At 40.6% G+C, this 22323-nt stretch overlaps 3 protein-coding genes across 5 annotated transcripts in view; all 3 read right to left on the bottom strand.

Annotated features, from left to right (window-relative positions):
• LOC139199398 (oxysterol-binding protein 1-like) overlaps positions 1-18588 on the bottom strand; it is a 50517-nt gene extending 31929 nt beyond the window's left edge. The window contains exons 1-16 of one of the 3 annotated variants that reach the window (XR_011584125.1): positions 18382-18588; positions 17197-17367; positions 16600-16808; positions 16276-16438; positions 16063-16174; positions 15770-15968; positions 15513-15627; positions 15341-15404; positions 15073-15240; positions 14727-14972; positions 14180-14300; positions 13762-13865; positions 13516-13611; positions 12876-13060; positions 12477-12706; positions 10008-10626 (exon numbers count right to left, since the gene is read on the bottom strand). Coding sequence is in view for 2 of the 3 variants with exons in the window: in XM_070828465.1 (XP_070684566.1) it covers positions 10484-10626; positions 12477-12706; positions 12876-13060; positions 13516-13611; positions 13762-13865; positions 14180-14300; positions 14727-14972; positions 15073-15240; positions 15341-15404; positions 15513-15627; positions 15770-15968; positions 16063-16174; positions 16276-16438; positions 16600-16808; positions 17197-17330 (2289 nt within the window). In the remaining variant the exon portion in view is untranslated. Of the gene's footprint in view, positions 1-7075; positions 10627-12476; positions 12707-12875; positions 13061-13515; positions 13612-13761; positions 13866-14179; positions 14301-14726; positions 14973-15072; positions 15241-15340; positions 15405-15512; positions 15628-15769; positions 15969-16062; positions 16175-16275; positions 16439-16599; positions 16809-17196; positions 17368-18125; positions 18351-18381 lie in introns of those variants that run through there. The other 2 variants (XM_070828465.1, XM_070828466.1) reach the window with 2 other exon arrangements.
• On the bottom strand, positions 1103-6092 carry casp3a (caspase 3, apoptosis-related cysteine peptidase a). The gene is made up of 6 exons (XM_070827484.1): positions 5921-6092; positions 5492-5631; positions 3035-3163; positions 2719-2894; positions 2508-2619; positions 1103-2403 (listed from the first exon to the last, which is right to left on the bottom strand). Exons 1-6 carry the CDS (start codon positions 5983-5985, stop codon positions 2174-2176), a joined length of 852 nt encoding a protein of 283 aa, XP_070683585.1. The 5' UTR covers positions 5986-6092; the 3' UTR covers positions 1103-2173.
• Positions 18589-19474: 886 nt separating the features above from the next.
• sart1 (spliceosome associated factor 1, recruiter of U4/U6.U5 tri-snRNP) lies at positions 19475-22284 on the bottom strand. Its single transcript, XM_070828150.1, has one exon. The coding sequence runs from the start codon at positions 21946-21948 to the stop codon at positions 19630-19632; it is 2319 nt and encodes a 772-aa protein (XP_070684251.1). The 5' UTR covers positions 21949-22284; the 3' UTR covers positions 19475-19629.
• Between the last annotated feature and the right edge of the window lie 39 nt (positions 22285-22323).

Here is a 22323-nt window from a genome sequence, read left to right as displayed (position 1 = left end):
TATTGGAGGTAATCAATGGATATAAAGATGTTTAAATACAAATAAGTCTGTATCTGCTCAGTAGCACCAACTGACAATCAATATGCAGTTGACAAATCCCCCCATGTTAATGTGCACTTGATCTTAGAGCTGCAGCGTGAAGCTTACAGTGGTTATAGGTTAAGGAGGGATGTGGGCAGGCGTAGCAGAGATGTCCTGGTGGAGATCTTGTGCTCAAATCATTAAGAAAAGTGAAAAAAGGAGGAATTGTCTTGCCTGTATAGTTGAATTTAGAGAAAGCGATCAGTGTTGCAGCTGCATGGGTGCATGCTGCATCTTTTAGTCATACTGGTGTGGCTGTTTGTTATGTTATCAACACAGATTAATTGTTGATGTACACTTGTAAACCATTTGGGGAAAAAATTCAAGAAATTGATGACATAAAAATGTATTTTTCTTTCTTTTTTTGTTGCAAAAATAGCATAATATGATGCTTCAAGGTATGTAAATCTGTGATTTTGCTGCTATTTTTGGTTTTTAAATGAACTCAAATTTTTGGGTTTTGCACTGTTGGTTGGACAAAATAAGACATCTGATGAGGTCACCCTGGGCTCTGGGAAATTGTGATGAACATTATAATATTTCAGACCAACCAAGTAATAGAAAAATAATTTATAGGTATATATGATCCATGTATGTAGGTCTATAAATGTCAGCTGAGGTTGTGTTCAGTCCATCCAATAGGTTGCAAGAGGCCTGTTGTTTTTGAGAGCTGGTTTAAGTAAAGTGCGTATGTGCTGGCGAGTGAAGGAATCTGAGGCCCAGTTTTATTTGGCGCAGGGCCTTAGGATCTGGTGGCCCAGTTCTTCTCACCTCCAGGCATGCCAAATCTGGAGTAATCCTGCCTGTTTACACTTCAGATAGTGCACACAACTAGACCTTTTACTGTGCGCGTAGAGGTTAACTCTTGTTCGAGATACAAGCAAAACTGGAAGGACTTTATAGGAATGTGAGCACTTTAACTGAGGTAATATATCTGTGGATCTTCAGTACTGTTACAGTGTCAACCAAAAACAAAACCAGTGAGAGTTTTACTACACAGAACACTTTAAAGTGGCTTTTATTTTTCAGGAACAACATTACACCAACCTCACAGTAGAGGTGCTTACAAAATAGGGAGAGGTTAATGACTGCCACTAATAAAGCAAAGTGATAGTATCCAATTTGCTATCTTATACTTAAAAACCACAGTAAATACATGAACTAAAATGAAATTAAATGTGAAGTTGTGTTCAAGTACATCAGACTCACCAAAACGTGACTCAAAAAGCAATATCGTGCAAGACGGCTGGCTTTACTCATGCACGCTATTAAGCCTGACCCCGACTAATCTGAGGACATTTACAGGCAACAAAAGAAAGTCAAAGAAATCCACATTTAGAGAAGAAAGACTTTAAAAATGTAATTCTGAGCTTTAAAACCAACAAAACACACCATAGTTTAATAGGTGCTCTTGAATTTGCTACACATTATTCTTTAATATTCCAACTGAGTGCATTGATTTAGGCTTCACACACCTCATCAGGTATTAACTCAGTAAATGGCTCATTATTTTTCATGTAAGAAGAGGAATGAAAACAGTAACAGGCACAGATATTTCACACATGATCCCTTAATATGTTGACTGTTGTCTTGCTTAAACACTTGTTAAACTAACCTGCTGATTCATATAAGTGTTGATGCTGAACAAATATAAGAGGTCAAACTTCCTTCAAACTTCAAACTGGCTCCCAATATTTTTCCCTGAAATGTATTGTGTAAACAGTGTGAGGCATTGGGTGGTAGCAACCTGTGAGCATGGAAAAGCTGGTTCAATTACAATTCATCTTTAGATTCATGATTTTTTTTGTTTAAAAGTGAATATAAAATAGTTTTCATGCAGAGATAAAAAAAAAAAATGCCCTGTATTTCAGAGCTGTACTCCACACAGAAAGAACCTTATAATGACAAACTTGCAAATGTGACACCAACTCTGCATCACGTGTACTCTCCCAGCAATATTCAAGCTGAAGTTTCAAGGTATATTCAGTAAACGTGAACGTGAAAGTGTGAACTAAAATAATTCACACCCCCTCCAGCCATCTTCAAGCCTTTCTTCTGCACATGAAGGTTGGCGAGGGTGAAGCGATCAACATCAAGGAGAAAAATACATCTCTTTGGTCAGCATGGACACAATGCATGGGATTTGTTTCTTTGCATGAAAGCCTGGTGAATTGGAGATGGACTCGAACTCTACTGCCACCTTGTGGTTCACTCGTGTCATGATGTGCTGGAGCTCCAATTCTCTTCCATATTTGCTGATCATGTCACACAGTGCCTGCATGAACCAGGACCCGGTCATAGTATTCCTCCACGAGTAGTAGCCTGTAGGCAGATGAGTGATAGAATAAAGTGTCCATCAATAGAATAAATAGAAAGGGAATGATAAGTGAGTAAAAAGACGTGCGTTTGTCTGTATGAGTATTAACCTGGGGCTGTGGAGAAGGCATAGAGGAAGTCAGCTTCCACGGGAATCTTGGTAGTGCCGTCGTCTCCACTGTCTACTTCAATGCCTGCATCAAGATCAGTGCCTCTGCAAGCCTACTCAGTGTGCATACATACAAAACAAGATCTGGTTACACACTTAAGAGGTAAGTTAGTTTGCAGAAGGAGGGGAATAAATATAAACTCTGACAATACCTGGATGAAGAACAGTTTGGGCTTTCCCACCAGCGATGTGCAGCGATCGCCTCGAAAAAGCGATGTTAGATACTTGAGCTCTACTGAGCCATCCGTACCGAAGAACACACCCTCATCTCCGTGGCTCAACAGAACACAGACGAACGAGGCGTAGCTGCTGTGATCTTCCTTTGACACTGAAAAAAAGGAAATGTAAAGCACTCAATATACATATATAAAATAAGATAAGCAGGTCAGTGAATACTTTGGAGCTTTAGTATTAATCTGCTTGTGTACATAATTTGGTAGTTTTCCATGAATTCTGGATCAGGCTTACCAGAAGTTAAAACGTGTTTCATCTGCTCGACTGTCTGGTCATTGTAAACTTTTACTTTATAACCCAACTTTGTGAACACTCTCATCGCGTTGGCTGCATCGACATCTGTACCATTTCGTTGATTCATTCCTTAAAAACAAAGCAAAGACAATTTGTCTGGTTACTTGAAGAGCACAATGTAAACACAAATACAAAAAAACTATGTTTAAAAATAGCCAGCATCTTTTATTTCTTCTATAGTAAATGTAGCCATCAGCCCACACTGTAGGAAGTTTGAAACAAAGCTCATATCGGCTGGTGCTGGTGCTAAAGATGCTGTGCTCAACTTTAATTTTTAGCTTCTTACAGCTTGCAAGTTTGAGCAAAAACACTGAAAATGCTTTTCCGTTTGGATTAAGATGCAAGACGCCATGTGAAAAATGTTTTCATCAGTCTGGTTTATTTAGGATGCGGTAACGCCATGTGGACGCCGTTTTGCGTGTCGAGTGAAAACCACAGCCAGCCTGCACAAATCAGAACTGTGATAGAGGGGTTTTGAAGTGCGTCCATTCTTAGTAGTGTATGACATCTGGTTAAGTCACATGAGCGTCACAGATCATCCATATGTCTAAATAATGAAATGGATGACGGCTGAATTCTAATTCCTAGTGGACTGTTAAGTGCATCTTGTTGGTAAGAGTTTTGATCTTGTGTTTCCTCACAGGCCAAGATTGCAACTTTTTTAGCAAAGTTAGGTGGGTACTACAGTGTTGTGTGCGGTCAGACTACAACATCTGGCCACCCAGCCACTGTCTTTCTGGAGCACTTAGTTTCAAGATAGGTCACATGTTCTGATTTTGAGAGTGAGGCTGTGGAACGAGCCTGTTCGCTGTTACATAAACTCTTACCGACTCTTGCACAAAATGCTGAAATTACTCAGAGACATGCGTGTGGGATCATCGAGTTATGCCTAAGAATCTTCCATAACAGGAATCTTCACTTGGTTGTACACGTAGAAACAAACAATCAAATGAACTTGGTGACACAGGCTTAACCAGTGCTGATGTTTACCCCACTGAGACGTGCCTTCTTCCTCGTGGAACATTATGCTCTTGTAGGCACAACAGTCATGTGTACTCAGTTAGTCCTGCTAGACGGGTTTGTCATAACCTCAAAGGATATGTGAGAGCTAAGATGAACTGAAGGTTTCATACAGTATTTCCATCTATTGTAGACATCAGGAATTTATATACGCAGAGCAAAGTGCTGGATAAACATTTCCCCATAGATCCTTAAAGGGCAGACATGGTCAGGTTTCACAAACAGCTCATGAACACCCAGAGGACACATGAAAGCTCCCCTTTTCTGTATCCTGCTACCGTAAAGCAAGACCACAAGAATCTGCAAACGAGTTCTCCACAGTCCACATCAATCCACAGAAGTTGTGATGCATGTCAAATCATACAGCAAGTCATGCGGGTACCTGAACTTCCTGAAGAGCCACTGGATGTTTGCTGCACTCATGTTATGCAATTGTTATCAAATAAAACACTGCAAACACAAGGCCTGCTTGTCATTATCATCTCTCTACAAAGCCAACTGCCACCTTGAACATCTAATGAAATGGCATGGGATGCAGTTAAATGGTATCCACAGCAACAAATGTAAATTGGGTCCCCTAGCACACTGATAATCTGAAAGTGTGGATGCAAGATGATTGACCTGCTTTGTTGTACACTGAGATGGTGTTAGTCAGAAGCAAAGCCTCACTTTAACGTTACTTCATAACATAAAAAAAAAAAAAAACATGTAGGGACCACGTGGAGAAGCTTGTGTACATCAACATGGAACTGGAAGCACTACTACAGGGACACCACAGGCACCTCTACGGACAGCTAACGTTTCACTCCTAATTAAAGTTTTATCAGTGTACATTTGAGCCAGCTGACTCATTAACCTTGGGCTAACTTGTTGATTTAGTCTAGATTAACTAAGCATTAGTTAATCTCAATGTGGCTTTTTCTGGACTGCCTGGGAAATAAGAACTCAACATGAAGAGAGTATAAGTGGAGGCACCAAGTAATTACATTCATTACCATGCAACTACTACAATAAATGACTTTATAGTAGTCTAGCTTATAGTTTGGGGTATATAATATAACTAATAAGAGCCTACCATTAAACAGTTATTGTGTCTGACTAACTTAGGTTATTTACTATTTAAATTACAATGATGGAGTAAAGAAGCAGGTAAATATTCACTTTTGAGTAGATGTCACCACTAGATGCTTATTTTGTCTTCACATTATAAGCTCATGCTTTTCTGTTTTACAGTTTCAGCACTAAGTAAAACATAAAAGATTAACATTTAACCCTGGCTCTGCAGCACATATACTCTTTAGCTGCAGTTTAATTTAAAATGTGTTCCATATGAGAACAAACTGACCCCAGCCCTGATAAAAGACCAAAAACAAACACCTGTTCTTCTGTCAAAGTTCTTGTTGTTGATGATGATGCACTGGCCGATGCAGGGGAATTTCAGACTGTATCTGAAGCTGTACGAGCCGGACCTGGCATCCACGTCCACGGAGGCAGAAGCAGACAAAGACTCCTCTGACCTAAAGGGACAACAAACCACGGCACGACTCAGAATTCAAATGCAAAATAGCAATGCACGACGAAGACAGAGTGTTAAAGTGTTTGTTAAAGGTCTGCATTTGTGCTCCACATAAGATATTTTAAAGCCGAAACAGTCAACATCATCACAAACAGCAGCTAATGTGTGCTAACTGGCGGATGAAGTAAGTGAGGAATTAACGAGGACAAACAGCTTCCTCATCACTGACCGGACAACAATAAGCTGCTACAGATAAAGATCGATAACTAGCTAAATTAGCCGTGACTCACTCTTGTCCATCGCCTCTCCTCGCGTCTGCGCAGTCTTCTCCAGCTCCAGGTCCTTTTAACGACATATTTTAGTGATTCAGCTCAGTGAAAACACACGCCCTTGTAAGATAAACAGCAGACAACTGAAAGCTAACAGCTATCGTGGAGAGAAACAGAGAATGTAGCTAGCTAGCTAACTGCTCACCGCTAATAAACAAAGATGCTGATGTCATGCGGAGATGCGCTTGTTTTATCCTCCCACGCCTGCCGTGTGAGGGGGGGGGGCACGCAGCACAAACTCCTCTCATGAGGGCGTAGACAGGTTTTTTTTAAATACTGACGCCAGACACTTCCAAGAAGATCTATAAAATAATAAATATTCGTAATATTTGGAATTAAAACTGCTTGTATTCAATTAAGCTTTTCTCTGATAACTTCACCCCGCCCACCGCTTTCCATACAGAGGTCTAAACGCAGTTTCAAAGCCAACTCCTCCCTGCTCGGAACACAATTATGGTACAGACATCTGTGAACTCATTTTTATGTTAGCCTAATGTTGTCAAATTTGAATATAATTAATGTAAATGTAATTACTAATAAATAAAAATACGAAAAATATTACCTGTAAAATACTCACTGTGTTAAAGTTTCATTTTCAGACTACAATCCCTCAAATTCCCCAGAGAAAATAGGGCCCAGCTTCTGATGCTACTGTGCTGTGTACAGATTGATCTTATTCTCCTAAATAAAAGTATAGATCTGTTGATCAGATGATGTTTCACAAAGATGTTATTATACCCTTATAGGATCTGACTATTTATTAGTTTTGCTCTTTCACAAAACCAAACCCTGACTAATCACAAGCCTTACCAGTTAGCCAGATGGTAACCACAAGTGTAAACAAGTATATTTACTTGTGCACAACTGTACTTTGCTTAAATCCATTTATCTAACAGTTAGTTACAAGTTACTTGTCAAATTGTATTTTTTTGACAAAACACACAATCAGCTTATAAAATATAGTATGTTGTTATAGACTAAACTATTCAATTAATACAAGACAATACTCAGAGACTAGCCACTTAAATCATTTTACTTTTGATACTTTAGAATATTTTACTCATAATACATCTTCCCCTCTATTTTACTCAATATATCAAATGCAGTACATTTACTTGTTATATGGTATTTTTACATTGTGGTGCTGATACGTTGACTTATGAAAAGGATCTCAATATTGCAATAATATAATGCAACAACTGATAGTAAAAGGAGGCATGATGTTAGCTCATAATATATATAAGACATTTTGAGATGAGATGTCATAGAAAGAAGAACACATGTTGTTAGGAGCCCTTATTACCTCTTGTAAATGTTTTTTTTCTCATAGTATAGCTTCACAACATTTTTACAGGTTTATGTTTGATGAAACTGTACATTTCTACCGAAACACCATAATAATATTCAGTACATCACTTTCAAATTAGATTATCATTTCAGCTGAGTTCTGCATTTAAAACTCATTATTGTAACATGTGGTTGTTGTTTTTATACCTTATCTACACAGCCAATGGCTTAGTATCACCAACGTGTTTCAGCCAGCCTGCAGCTCATGTCATTGAAGTGGTCACGTTTATATGCTATTGTAAGTGGGTTCAAATAAAATCTTTTGTAATGCTTTGTCCAGGAACACCGAAAACACCAAATATCTGCACTTCATCTCCATTCACACTTTAATATTGTCAAACTCTAACACAATCCTGCACTGAAGGAAAGAGAAGGTGAAAAGTATGCTCAGTGAGCCAATACATATGCACATTTTAACATATGTTTGCAATTAAGGGACGTGGTTTAGGAAATGCTTTCAAAGCAAACTCACAAATACAAACTCCTCAGTAACCAACATCAAAAGTGGACAATTTATCAGTCAAATTACGTAACACGTGATGTGTAATGGGTGCAATCCTTCAGTCAATTTTTAAGAATTATGGGTAGTTGCGGCATTGTGGTCGTGACAATTTCCACAGTATAGGGTGAATATCACAGCTGGAAACAATAAAAGGGATAAAAAAGGTAGAAATGTATGAAAAAAATTAAAAATCACACAGATGGAATACAGGCTATGCAAATAAGAGCAGAGGCGAAAAATCTAAATTATATATATGTTGAAAAAGATGGACAGACACCTGTGAACTTATTCTGTAATTTAAGAGACAAATTAATCAACAGTAAATCATTTTAAGGAACGATTCAGACCAAAACAAATTAATATCGTTTAAAATAAAGCGATGACTCTTGGTAACATGGTAGCTCAGACAATGAAAATCCATCCAGTTCTGAGTAAATAATGAAAAAGAAAAAAAAGTGCATCACTGCCATTAGATTCTCTATCAGCATAACCAGTTAAATCACAATTACTTTACTATTCAATATTTACACAGAAATACTTGCAACGTTATGTTTTGTGATCTTCATTTTCAGTGTTCTCCTTTTAAGTACACTTGAATATAAAATGAAATTTAGATTTTCATCAAACACACAGTCCTTTCACTCGTGGACAAACAACAACAGAGACAAACACAATGACAGAATTCGGTTTTTGCTTCACACTGTCCTTACATTTCATTTTCTGCCACATGTATATGCACTGAGGCACTCTTATTGCTGTCTGTTAAAAGTCTACACTCGCAAAGACTAAAATAACTTAAGTCAAGATTAAAGCTATGATCAAGGAGTTTAAAGAAAACCAGGAAGACAAAAACACTTGCCTCACATTTCCCTTCACTCTCACTCATCATCAAGCCAGTAGAACTCAGCACGGCTCTGCTGCTCTTCAATAAATCTCAGCGGCTCAAGTGGTGAGCTCTTCAATCCAATAATCAACAAGAGCACAAACTTTAGGTTTGGAAATCCATGTTAGAAACGTGTGTTTCTGGGTTTGGGTCGAGAAACAAAATAGATTTGAGAACACATTTTTTTTTAAGCATACGGATTCGAGTTTGTCATACAAAATCTTACGAGGCTCTTACACTCCACGACCGGTCAACAGCTTCACTCTTTTGAGAGCAATTTAACATCCAGTTTAAGTTTCAGAATCCCCCCTTTCACAAACTCAAAAAAAAAAGCTGCCACCCATCTACAGTATATATGTCAGGGGGTGAACGTGATGCACACTTGTAGTTAGTGGGCGCTGTGTGGATTTGAGGTTAAGCTGCTCTATAAAATGGTTTGATGATGGAGAAAAAAACAACAACAAAAACAGTTTGAATGTCTCCCACTGATAATAGTGCCATTGGTATTGGCCTATTTCATAATTTCACAGGTACAAATTAGTTTGCTACCACTATTTCGGTGTTCAGTATGGTACATTAAATAAAAAACACACTATTAAAATGAATGTGCTATACATAGAATTGTCATTATTCTTCCTCAGTCAAAAATAATAGGGAAAAAAACATGAAATCTAATATAGAGAAAAGCAGTTTAAAAACTGCTTAAATATGGAACAAAGTACTTAATACAGATTCTTTAGATGACCAAACCTGACATTTCCAGGCCAGTATGAGAGGGGTGGCTTAGTCCTAATGAACTACCTTCATGTCTCTACAACAACCGTCATGTATTTTACAGGTGGAACAAGGGACCAGGAAGAAAAAAAACAAAAAAATTCATGAAACAAAAAACAAGACAAAATACATTTTAAATGGACTAGTTTAGTGCAAAAATGAAAAAGGCTAACATGTAGATGTAGTATACCCCCGGAGCTGTTGTTGCACTTCAGGGAATAAAGTAGCACCGCAAATCACTATAATTTCAAAGGCAAACTCTGTATCACGTCTTTGTGTTTGTAAAACTTAAAATTTTACGCCAGTCTAAAATCAAATCATTCCTTTCAGAAACTGTACTTATACGTTATTTTGTCAGACCCACTTAAGCCCATGCAGCTGTGCATTTGAAATGGCCCGACACCGTTTATATTTACTGTGTGAACTGATAAAAAAAACAGTTGGATATGATTAAACTTTGGTGCTGTGCTGGGGAAGCTGCAACGACGTCACTGCTAAATAATCATAATCAGGAACACACACACACACACACACAAAAAAACCCACTTAAATGACATGTTAGGTAGTAGCGCACACTTATCTAAGCAAACCTTGTATATTGTAAGATGTCATCTGGATAAATTTTGCCTCTGATAGTAGTGCTTGCTTTTGAAGAAAAAGCATAATGACAACTCAAAGGCTGTAGCAGAGAACAAGTAGTGGCCCTAGACCAAGATCAACATCAGTGTTTGAGAGGCAGTGAGAGAGATTTCTGAACACCAGATCAGCTGCAATGTTACAACAATGCTACAATGTGCATTGTATATACATTGAGGGTGAAGTCCAGATGCCCTTAATCCTGAGCAAATCGCTGCTGCAAAGAGGGGGGCTGAGTGGGGTGAGCAGTTGAAGCTACGGACACTGAAGATGTGGGCTGATGTCAGGCTTGATTTCCCGATTTAGCTGATGTAAGGTAGGTCACCTCTTTCCATCTTCTCATTTGTACACTGCAGTGGGAAACAGGCCGACTCGGCTGGGATCAGAAGATGTCGGGGCACACGTCCCAGGTGCCTTGCTCCTTCGCCTCCCAGTAACCGCCCTTGTAGACGTGCAAGGTCTCTCCGGATGCTGGGTCGTCTATCTTCTCAAACCACAGTGCTTGGTAGTTGTCTTGATGGGCGCCTAAAGGAACAAACAGAGTTTTGTTTTTCTTTTACACACACAAACAAGCTTTAGTGGGAACGAAGGTGAGGATTGAGAAGCCACGGAGCCATGACAAAACATCGTGCTTAAATGGAGCTGATATGCTCTCAGGTGAGAGAGAAGGCATATTAAATGTTTCAGATCGCTTGTTCTTAATATGCACCTCATCAACACCTGACAACAAACCAAAGGACTTACAGAATAAATACTCCATGAAATCCCCTATTCGCTCCTCTGTCATGTGACATGTGGAGAGAGTCTGACTCGCAACTAACACCCCGACTACGGAACTACTGAATCAATGACAGACAAAATGCTACTCTAAAATATTCAAGTGCTAGGTTTGTGCAAATTCTATAGCCAGCTACAGGCTTCTACGGGGTTCTGTAAAGACTACCAACACAAATCTAAATAACAAATAAATAGATATAAAACAGGGGCTAATGGAGGGCAACACTGATGTTACTTGCTTTTGACTTGAGCTCCATAAGGACCTTCTTTGCCTTCCACTAAGAGACATCAAGTTGCAAATGATGTAAAGAGGAAGATAAACAGAGGAGTTCTCAATCTAGACTCAATTCAATTACTACAAATGTGAAATAATTGCACCATACGCGTTATGCCATGATCAGAATACTTGCTTAGATAAGGAGGGAGCGATGGTCCATAGGGGGCTGAAAATTGAAGATTAAAGTATGAATCTCTGAGAGTTTAGACGTAAAAGATTGGATATGATCTGAAGATGGCTGATACAAAGAGGAACAGAGAATGAAGTGTAAAGGGGCTACTTGCATGCAACAGGTGTATGAGGGGGAGAGTCCTCTGTGTCAGCTTAAACCAGCGCAAAACAAAAGATGTGAATCCACAACTCAAACAGGATCAAAAATCCACACACATTTCCTGTTCGCGTTCATTTTAGAAGTGCAGAGTGTAGCATTTATCAGAGTAGGCTTGTCAAAAAGAACGTGACAGCTAATTATACTAATTGTAAATAAAGGATTATAGTCGGGACAATTCATAAATCACTTCCTGTCACAAAGAGATCTTTGCCTCTTGAATTAAAGACTTTTCTTGCTATCTCTGTCTGAGATATTCCCATAAAGCAATCATTTAAATTAAAAATTAATTCTAAATTAAAATTTAGTGATGCCAAATTGTTGTTGAATGACCTCTCTCAAACTGCCACTTGTAGTTCTGTCCGCCATGAACAGGAGTAGTTGAAAATGCCTGGGGAGGGAATTTTAAGTGTCTTGTGGCAAATAGTGTGCGACTAAAAGCAAGTTATTTCTCACAAAGAATCAGCACTTGAGTAACTAGGAAGTCACTAGTATTGACAAAATGAGCCTTTGGGTCATTTCTTACTCAGTGCGTGGCTAAAATGCTACACAAAGCACCTTTAAAAGTACATATTGTGCAAAGCTGTAAAGAGATACTTGCTTTCATCAGAAACCTCATTTGCTTCTGTGCCAGTCTCGTCTGCATCGGCTAAATCGAACAGAGATGAATGGAGGGATGGCAAAAGGTGAAAGGAGTGTTTTTTTGCGAGATGAGACGTAACACCCTCTCATAAGACACACAAACATATCGTACGAGTTTTTTTGCATCTAGAATTAATATACAGTGTAAATCAAGGTTGGGGAAAGACTAAGAGAAGAGTACTTGCTTTTCAAGGGTGAATCATTGATTGAATCCTCAGTGACAGCTTTGAGTTCAGACAGAGACAAGCAGACAAGGTATTCCAAGACAGACAAATTGGACAAAAGATGAATGGACAGAAAAACATTGGACAGAAACAAAAGACAGATAGATAAACTCCCTCTTTTTTTCACCTTCCTCTGGTGAGCTGGCTGCTTTAACAGCCTCCCTCTCTCTCTCTCGCCGGGTGGTGCGCTGTTTCTCTTCTAGCCTCTGCTTCTCTGCGTTAGCCTCATCCCAGCGGCCGTCCTCCATTAAACGCTGGTCAGGGCGTCGCCGACTGTCTGTTGGCGCCACTCCCTCTTCGGTTTCATTGAGCGTCAAGGCCAGTGAGGAGAAGTAGTACATGTTCTCTGCTCCCTCTCTGTAAAGTCATCACCATAAAAAAAAAAAAATCACAATGTACAAAGTTACAGCAATTTTCAAAGTGTACATACTGCCCTACTTCAACTGCTCCACTTGTTTAAAAGCACTTTCACCCTCCTGTTCTCTTGTGCCAGTTCTGACACTCTGCTTTAAAAAGAGAAACTCACGGTAGAGGATTCTTTGTCCAGATTTCTTTGGCTTTGAGGGTCTGGTAGACAGTCCTCTGTTTGCCTTCGGTGCCATTCTCGCCTTTACTGCTCTGCATTATCCTGGAAAACTCCATCTTCTCGTCCCAGGTTCCTGATAGCACGTAATGGGCTTTGCCATCCTTATCTGTTACGACTCCTGTTACCTGAGATACAAACACAGCTTTCAGTTAAGAGTGTAATCAAAGCGTCTACGGTAGACAGTACATTGATTCACATTCAGCTTACACTTAGCGACCACAAGGGTTGGGTATCGGCACACGATACCTTTAAATAACCCAGTATCAAGTAGCATAGAGATTTCTCCAGTCAAACAATACCTGCATTTTACCCTTTTTATACATAAAATACATGGTTTTGCTTGCAGCGAATAACTGCTAGCATTCTTTGATTTAGAGTGACCTGTGATTGGCCCATTGGGATATAAGCCACTAATCTAGGAAAAAAATCTCAATAGAATTCTTTCCAGCATCTTAAACACTGTTATTTTCACTTTTTACATACTGTGTTATGTTTTTCCTGTAAAGAAGCAAATCAGCTTTGGCTTTACACACAGTAAGTGCAATATAATTAAAAGAACACTGTAAAGAACAAGACCTACCTTTCTTGGTACATCTCTAGAGAAGTAACTGTAGGGAGCAAACTTGAGGTGGCAGCGATCTCCTGTCCTGTGGTTCACCACATCGATCTCCCCTGACTGGAAGGGAACAAATAGAAGTGACAAAATGTTTTGCTGTTGAGGCCTTAAAGGGAGAATGAAGAGCAAAATCTTCTATTAGGATATCTTTGTCACTTATTTACCCCTAAATAGTTATCTGTGTTAAAGTTTTGTCTGCTTTCAATTTACCTGGTCAATCCATAATTTTCCAACAATTATGTTGTGAACTGTTGTAGTCACTTTCTTCCATGAGTAGTGATTGTTGCTCTTGTCAAATATACACTGGATAGAACCTGGGGATAGGGAGGGAACATGTAAGATTGTGTGGATTTCTCTCAAGATCCACATGGTGACAACCACATTGGTGAGCACTGCTCTCACAAACAGTGAAAACACAACCATTGATTGGTTTGTAAGCAGCAGTCACACCAGAATTGGCAGGGAAGGAATTTTCTTGTTTGCTATAATGAAAGCATAGGTTTCTGGCACTTGCCAGAGATGCTACTGTAGTAGTAAAAAACAATAACTCACAGCCGTTCTATTGCTACACTTTTTTCACACTGATACAAATATGCATTCTTCAGGCTTGCCATCTGCTAAAACTCACCCAAAGGCATAATGGAGAGGTATTTTCCTCTAAACTTGCTGGCCAGGGTAATTTCTTGTCTGAGGCTCCAGCCCTTTTCAGAGAAGGCATGGTGAGCTGCAGCAGGTGGGTGGTGACTCACCTGAGAAGAGGTGAGTGAAGAGGAGAGAGAGAGAGAGAAGAAATAGCAATGTCAAGATCTGACCACAAAAATGATCTGATTGTTTAAGACTATTCAAGCAAATAAGCATGCCTTTATATAAGGGATGAGTACAAAAACCCAATATGAAACAGGCCCCTGGGTTAAGTTATTAAAGAGCTAAGCACTGATAAGCTCTGACATTACTGGTTCAGCCTTTTTCCTCCCTCCCTCCCTCCCTCCCTCACACACACATACACTGCAACCATGTTTATTCTGGAATCTAGTGATCCTGTTGTTGAAACTAATATGTTTCAGTCTGAAGAAAAACTATCTATAATCTACAAAAGTCTCTTGTTATATGTGGGACGCTGCCTTTTCATGGCTGGTTACCATTTTAAATGATTTCCAGTGCCGTTTTCGACATACCTGTTCACAGAGGGAGCGGTAGCCACAATCTCTTAGCCGATCAAGCTCAAAGGTTTCTCCCAGCAGAGGATTGAAGGGTTTTCCTGTTCGATGGACAGTGGTGGAGTAGGAGGACACAGTGAAAGCTGCCACATAACACATCTGCTCTAGAGAGCTCTGACATTTAGCAGCCTTATCCAGCAGTTCGTAGTACTCCAGGTCTTCAGATAGACGTTGCAGCATTGAGAGAGGCTCATTGAAATTCACCTAATAGGTACAAATTCACAGAGAGAAGTAGTCTGATTACTTTTGATCACTCTCACAAGAAAAAGCAACTTGGATACCAACTGGACAACAGGTTTCTTACAGGCATTGGTATCTTTGAGAGCTCCTTCCCAATACAGTTCTTCATGATGCTCCACAGATTGAGGTAATAGTTGGGCTTGTCAGGGATGCGAGTTCGTCTTTGTCTAACTGGCTCTAGCTCAAGGGGCTGTGGAGACTCTGGATTGGATGCCAAAGATAGTTCATCAAACTGTAGGAAGAGAGGGAAAACAGCCTTAAGGGTCAGGTGACCGTGGTGCATTAACAAGCAAGAGGAAAAAAAAAAAAAACGATGAATAAAGTTAACACACATTTACCGACTGATCGTCCATTCCAGTCTCACTGCTGAGCCCACTGACGTTGCTGCCAGATCTCCTGGGGGACAGATAAACAGGGAAGCACAATATTTAAACCAAAATAGAAAAAAACAAGGTTGAGATTCAAAAATAAATCAGTAACTTCTAAAAAAAAACACAGACTAACCTGTGATACTTGGGGTCAGCAGGGACAGTAATAAACTCGGCTGGGTCTTCCATTGCATCAAAGAACTCATTGTCATCATCCTCGTCGCTGGCATCACCTTTTCCTGAAACACCACCTACGGTGAAGAGAAACAGTAGAAGACTAAATGACTAAAACTTGCCTCACTTGATTGGTGCTGGTATGTGGTATAGCGAGCACGCTTTGACTAATATCAAGGGTCCAAAGACAAATATTCACTTAAAAAACTAAAGTCTTACCTTTGTTACTTAAGGCGGGATTGCTGAACGAAGAGGGGAGAACAGTAGCACCTCTGAAAGCTCTTTCCAAGTGATTGTGCTGTTTGGCCAGCTGCTCCAGAGTCTCCTCCAGCCGTATCCTCTGGTCTCTTTCAACCTGTAAGGCCTTCTGCCAGCGCTTACTGTGGTTCTGGGCCAGGGAGAGGAAGTCTCTACACGCCTTGGAGAGCACACAAAAACAAGAGCAACATTTCAGCAAGAAAATGACCAACAATGTTGCGTATCCCTGAGCTTTTAACACCTGGGTGACTTACATTGATCATGGCATTAGAGGTGATTCTGAACAGCGTGGCTCTCTCTGTAACTTGTCTAAACTTGTCCCCCATGTCCCCTCCGACACGAATACCCTCCAGTTCTGACAAAGACCTGTGTGTGGAATGGAGGGAACAAATAGATAAACTGCCATCACCATTCTTTTCTTTGGATAATATATTTTTTAAGTAATCAAACTCCTCGATAACTGATACCTTTGGAGGGCAGACCCATGCTTGACAATGAGATCGTTGCAGGTGTTGAGGTCCTCCACCTTGCTGCTGAGAGTCCGTAGTGTGGACTGGACTTCTGAGTTGCGGCAGCCCCCTCCCTGTCCTGGGGTAGGGGGCACTGCAGGACAATCGTCGCCGGAGTCATCTAAAGGAGAGAACATAGATAATATAATCAAAAACAAAGACGTGTAATGGGGTGCAGCCTTATACAAATAGAAATACACATATTTATGCATGTCATACATTTCTATTCATTTTCCTATTCTGTCTTTTGTATTACTTCAACATATCCATTTTCCCTCTCACCAGATTCAGCCTGCATGCGGACAGCCTTTGCCTTGGCGAGCTCCAGAGCAGTGATCCATCGCTGGCGTTCTACTTCTGAGCTAGCCTTCAAGTGGTAGGTTTGTGCCCCTCCATTGGAAATGACAAAATTGCACGAGTCCTCCACAGCAATATTAGCTGTGGCCAAGTTGATGGTGCCTCGGCATGTGTGACCCATCTCTGCCTGGGTCCTGGAGACAAACAGAATGAAACAAAATAAAGTAAAATGCAGAATTCTGAAATGGTAATGGTGAAGTAATAAATATAACGTTTTTCTTTCTGTAAGGCAAATGTATATTTGCTTTAAATTGTGCATACAGAGAATTTGAGTGTACTGCTCAGTTAAATGGCCTTTTAAAGTTAAATTAAAAACTGGTTTTCTGCATAATACAATTATTACAGTATATCACCCACCCCTATAGTAAACTGTCAACATAGATAATCAGTTTGTGACACCTCTTGTATGCTACGCCCCCTCCCTTAGGTACCACCCTGTCTGGGAAGAACACTGTAAATCAATCATAAAATCGTAAATAACTTAACATCATTACAAATTGAAGTTATATACATGTAACTTACCTATAGTAAGACAACAGTCCATTGCTCAGAACAAACCAGCGTCGCTGGTAACCTTTAATGTAGTTAGTCCATTTGAAGAGCCAACCCTTGTACGTGTCCCCAGGGGTTGGAGTAGGGGACTTAGGCTCCGACATCACAGCGGGCTGTGGGTTCACTGGGTGAAGTTAGAGCCTGTGGGGGAAACAAACCTAATCAAGATCTACAATGATATTTTACTGCTGGACACACTATTGTTCAGTCAGCTTAAAGTACACTTGACACATGAAATGTTTGCACAAACTTGGCTGCTACAGACACTGACATCACAGACTTAATTGGCTTGTTAATGTCAACACTTTCGGACTAGATTCCTAAGTTCATTGTGTCAGCCTATGATGACACACTTTCATTAATCATTAACTCCATAAGGCATCATAATGTGTTGGTTTAACTGTCTGATCCTTGAAATTTAGAGAAAACTATTAAAATCGACAAACACTAGTCAACATTTTTTAAACCGTTAAATAAAGGCCAGCCTGCGGTTTAGGATTTACAACTATTCAATTTAAACAGAAAACATAGAATTGGCACATAAATACTAAACTCCCGATGTTCGCTGCAATTCGTCGACCCTACACAGATACATGAATGAATGCTGGCCCCATTGGGCACTGTTGTTACAGCAGCTATCAACGTTAGCTAGCGTTAGGTAGAACCATCGAAGCCCCCAGTACCGAGCCGGGGATCAGCACACAGCTTTCTATGATGTCGCTATGATAGTCTGCAGCTCGGATTCAATGTTAAAGTGGAATCTGCAAACAACAAATGTTAAGTGCTGACTTAACTCCTACAGCAATAATCTGTTTAGCTAACGTTTGCGGCAGTGTAACAGCACATCTTAAAGATAGAGAAAACACGGCTCACTGTCGATAACAGTCGTCTTTACCCACCAGTTATTCCTCAGGATGACAAACAAGTGTCAGGTATTCACAGCCTGGACACTGTGAGCTACTTCCAGGAACATCAAAAGCTACTTAAAACAGTGTCCGTCACTAAGCTCGCTGCTAGCTAAACAACAGGAAGCTGTCAACAATCTGACACGTAGATGATGCTAACGATTATTTTTCCAACTACCTCAGCGCTTCTTCGTCCGATAATTTCAGCCACATTAGGATATGATGATATTTTCGTGACGCTGAACCTTACCGTACAAGCTGTTGGTGGTGTGCATGTCGAGTGGGATGAAGCGATGTTGTTTCGCTAGCGTTAGCTTTGCTAACTACTTTCATGGGTGTATTAACGAGAACGAATACTTCGCTACAGGTTGTGCAACAGTTCAGCTGGTCGATGAGCCCCTTTACCGTCAAACGTTCGTTCCGCTCAGGACAGGTGACGTGGCCGTGAAATAAAACCGCAGCAGGTCGCTGACATGTAATAAAAATTATCTATAGTCATCCTCATACTACGAGTCTGAGTAGTTAAATGATCATCTGAACAAGTGTGCGAATATTTTATTTATTTGTCCAATATAAAGACAGTTCTTCAGAGAAAGCAAATACTTGCTTATGTTTTATTTTAAATTTAATGTAACCATAATATTACACTGAGGAATTTCCCATTAAATTGAGAGGAACGCCCTACAAGTTACCACCCACCAGTGTCATGTGCCGTTTGACAAACCATTACAAGGCTGCCATCTTCTGTATAATTCACCCTATTTTTGTGTCTAATGTAAACACTTATGGGATGCATTCTTAACATTGTTTTCTCTGACTTGCTGTCAATGAAGCAGATTCAAAGGCCAACACTTACATTAGTAAATGTAATTTTGTAAAGTATGACCATTAGCTCCTTTTCTGTAAAAAACTCACAGTGTATTGATGTATCTTTTTCAGTCTGAATGAAACCACTCAATTTTCTGAGTTAAAAAAAAAAAAAAATGAAAAAAAGCATTTTCATTTTTCTACTATTTAATTTAGGCCTAGTTATTTTTGTTCTGTTGTAAACTGCATTTCACTTTAAAAGCTGAATATACTTTTGCTACCTGTAATCACAATTCAAATGCATACATTTTAATAAATACTTCTTCTCCATGTTCATTACTACTGAGTGTTTCTAACCTCGTGCAACAAGATATTCATAGCTGTCATGAAACTAAACAAAGGCACTCAAAAATGTACGTCTTAAATGAACGAATTTAGATTCTCATTAAAACTGTATTCTCATCCTGAAAAGAGTTATCTTCCGAGTCACCTTGTAAATTTGCAACACAGACAACAAAAAACCTTTTCCTTGTTGGTATTCGTTTTATTGGACAATTATTTACTACATCAATGAAGCTTGTATGAATCAGGCATGAACTTGGAGCAGGTACTTTACTTAAAACATAATGTGTGTGTGTGTGTGTGTGTATGTGTCAGTGTTTATTTGTGTTAATTCACTCTTCACCCAAACTTATTTGGTGATGGTGTTTGCATTCATACTTTTCCCACTCCCACTTAGCACAATATATGGTGTTTTCTGAGATTTCTGCTTCTCTTGGAGCAGGGCCACTGTCCCAAGAGGGGTGTCACTGCTGCTCATCTTCTTCAGCAGAGCCTCTTCCTCCAGCTTTTTCATCCTCCTCTCTGTCTTCATCTTTCCAGACCCTTTCCCATGAAATCTATGCGAGAGCTGCCTGAAGGCTTCTTTTGGAGTGAGTTTCCGCCCAGATTCATCCACGTACTCAATCTTGACGTCAGGCTTATAGCTATCCTTCTCCTTGAAGTCTTGAGTGAAGCCTCTGTATTCTTCTCTGCGACTGTACTTGTCATCAAAGCCCATCTTGTCCTCAATGCAGTAGTTGTCATTGGGCAAGGCGCCTTTAGGTGCTCTGACACGGGCCACCTTCTGCATTTGAGTGTCCAATAGACCTTTATTTTTGCACAACAGCAAAGCAGCAGCCAGGCCGGAGTTGACAATGGGCTCTTCATCCAAAATGGTGGCAGAGGCTGTGGAGAAATCTGGTTGTTTCTGCTCTTCATCCAGGTTAACTGTGCTCCATCCAACGTTCTCATCCATATCTGAGTCTGAGCCTCCAGCATCATCTTTCTCCTCTTCCTGTTCAAAGTCCATAATGTCCTCTTGGTCCTCTCTGTTGCCTGACAGTCCATATGTTGGAATATCACCGAGAGTTCTGCAAAACTCTGAGGTGGCGTTGAAAACAATGTTGTTCTTCCTCTCTGGATCATTGTCACTGTTGCCTTTATCAAGCACTTTAATCTGCTCTGCCACCTTCTCCCCAGAGTCCTTGAGAAGCTGCTTTTGTTTCAGCTTCCTCTGCTTCTCCAGTTGTTTCTGCAGCTCCTGCTCTGCCTCATCCTCCTCAATTGCAGCTGGCTCAGGGGGTGTGAAGTCGTCGTCGTTGTCACTTATGTCCATTTCTGCGGTCCTGATGTCATCAGACATTTGGGGGATATTCTGTGGCGGTATGCTCACCTCCTCCTTTACTCCCTCGCCTTCGTCATCCGCATCTTTGCGGCCTCGTCCGCGTGTCCTGGAGCCGAAATCAGAGCTGCGAGTGTCATCAAGGTGAAGTTCATCTGCCTGCTTCTCCTTCTTCCTGATCTTCTTCACGCGCCGTTTTGTCTTTTTAAAGCCCACCATTTCCTGAGGCGTGTAATACTCAGAGGCGATAGTGAGAGCAGGCATTTCCAACGATTGGGCCTGATTTAGCAGACTTTCTCTCATGGCCTGAAGCTCCCGCTCTCGTTCTCCATCAGCAAAGCCCCCTGCACTCAACCGGAAACTCTTCTTCTTTTCACCCTCAATTTCCTCATCATACTTTGACAGTACGGAGCGGCCCTTAAATGTAACCATGTCTTCTACACTCTCCTCTTCTTCATAGGGCTTGTAATCCGGCTTTTTCTTTTTTAACTCCACGTTCTTTTCTGCTTTTTCCTTGTCCACTAGCCCCTGATTTATGAGCACATCTTCCTCCTCTTCAAGAACACCTTTGTCTTGTAGGGTCAGGATAACAGTGTGGCCCTCATTAAAGGAGTCCATCTTGTGCTGCACTTTGAGTCCCTTAAGATCTCCAGACGTGTAGGCATTATTTTTGCTTTGTGCAAACTCCTCCTCTACCAGACTGCTGACACCAAACTCCTCATCCATCTCCTCCAGTAGTTTGGCTCTCTTCTCTGCCATTTCTTTTTCTTTTGCCAGCGTCCTGCTTCTCTCAACCCAAGCAGCTGTGTCATCCAGCCAATCCTCTTCTGCTAGGGTCTTGACTTTTCCCAGTTTCTGGTTCTGGATGCGTTTTTCTTTCATAGCTGCAAGTTTCTCTCTCATGTCTTTCTGCTGCTGGATGAGGACAGGGTTGATGGTCTCAGCCACTAATGGTTCCTCCTTGGTCCCGAGCTCCTTCTTGTTCTCATTTAACTCAAGAGGCTTCAGACCCAGCTTGGCTCTGAGTTTGTTTGTCTCCTCAATGCTGAGAGATGCGTCTCCGCTTGAAGACTGGGGCTCCACTGCGGCATTGCTTTCTTCGTATCCATGATCAATTTTCTCCTTCTTAACTCGTGGCTCCCCACTGCTCTTTTCGCCCTTGCTGCGGCTCTCTCGTCCGCTTCTTTCCCTGGACCTGGAGCGTTTTCGCTTGTCTTTATCCCGAGTGCCATCACGGTCTGAGGCGTCTCTTTCTCGGTCCTTGTGGCGATGCTTCTTATGCTCACGACGGCGCTCTTCCGTGTCCTTGTCGCGGCTCTTTTCCTTGTGTTTTTTGGACGATCCCATTATCTCCGCTGCTGTTGTACAGTCGTAACTTCCACAAAAAAAGTTACTTACAAGTACACTTGCTTGTACGGTGAGTTGGATACGGAAGGGAAATGTTGCTAATCTCCCTTCGCTAACTAGCTCACGTTAGCTTTGAAGGCCAACTAGCTAGACGACGACACAACTCACTCAGGAAAAAAAAAACTTGGAAACTTGGTATTAAAAATTCAATATTAGTCAACGGCGAAAGAGGTTACAGCTTAATGGTTAAGCTATGATTTCTTCACGCCAGTTTAACCATCTATACACGTTTAGGTACACAGCTGCATAAGTCGTCAGACGAACAACGAACGACAATATTAGTTTCCTCCTGCAGATGCACTTCCTGTGGTCGGA

This window comes from Pempheris klunzingeri, chromosome 3 (assembly GCF_042242105.1).
Source record: "Pempheris klunzingeri isolate RE-2024b chromosome 3, fPemKlu1.hap1, whole genome shotgun sequence".
NCBI lineage: Eukaryota > Metazoa > Chordata > Actinopteri > Acropomatiformes > Pempheridae > Pempheris > Pempheris klunzingeri.
Note: the sequence above shows the minus strand (reverse complement) of the source record. Positions and strands in the feature narration are given on the sequence as shown.

Coding starts and splice junctions, on each gene's coding strand:
- casp3a (XM_070827484.1), bottom strand. CDS start 5,985: ATGTCGTTAAAAGGACCTGGAGCTGGAGAAGACTGCGCAGACGCGAGG. Junction 5,632..5,920: donor AGGAGAGGCGATGGACAAGA/GTGAGTCACGGC, acceptor TTGTCCCTTTAG/GTCAGAGGAGTCTTTGTCTG. Junction 2,404..2,507: donor TGCCTTCTCCACAGCCCCAG/GTTAATACTCAT, acceptor ATCTGCCTACAG/GCTACTACTCGTGGAGGAAT.
- sart1 (XM_070828150.1), bottom strand. CDS start 21,948: ATGGGATCGTCCAAAAAACACAAGGAAAAGAGCCGCGACAAGGACACG.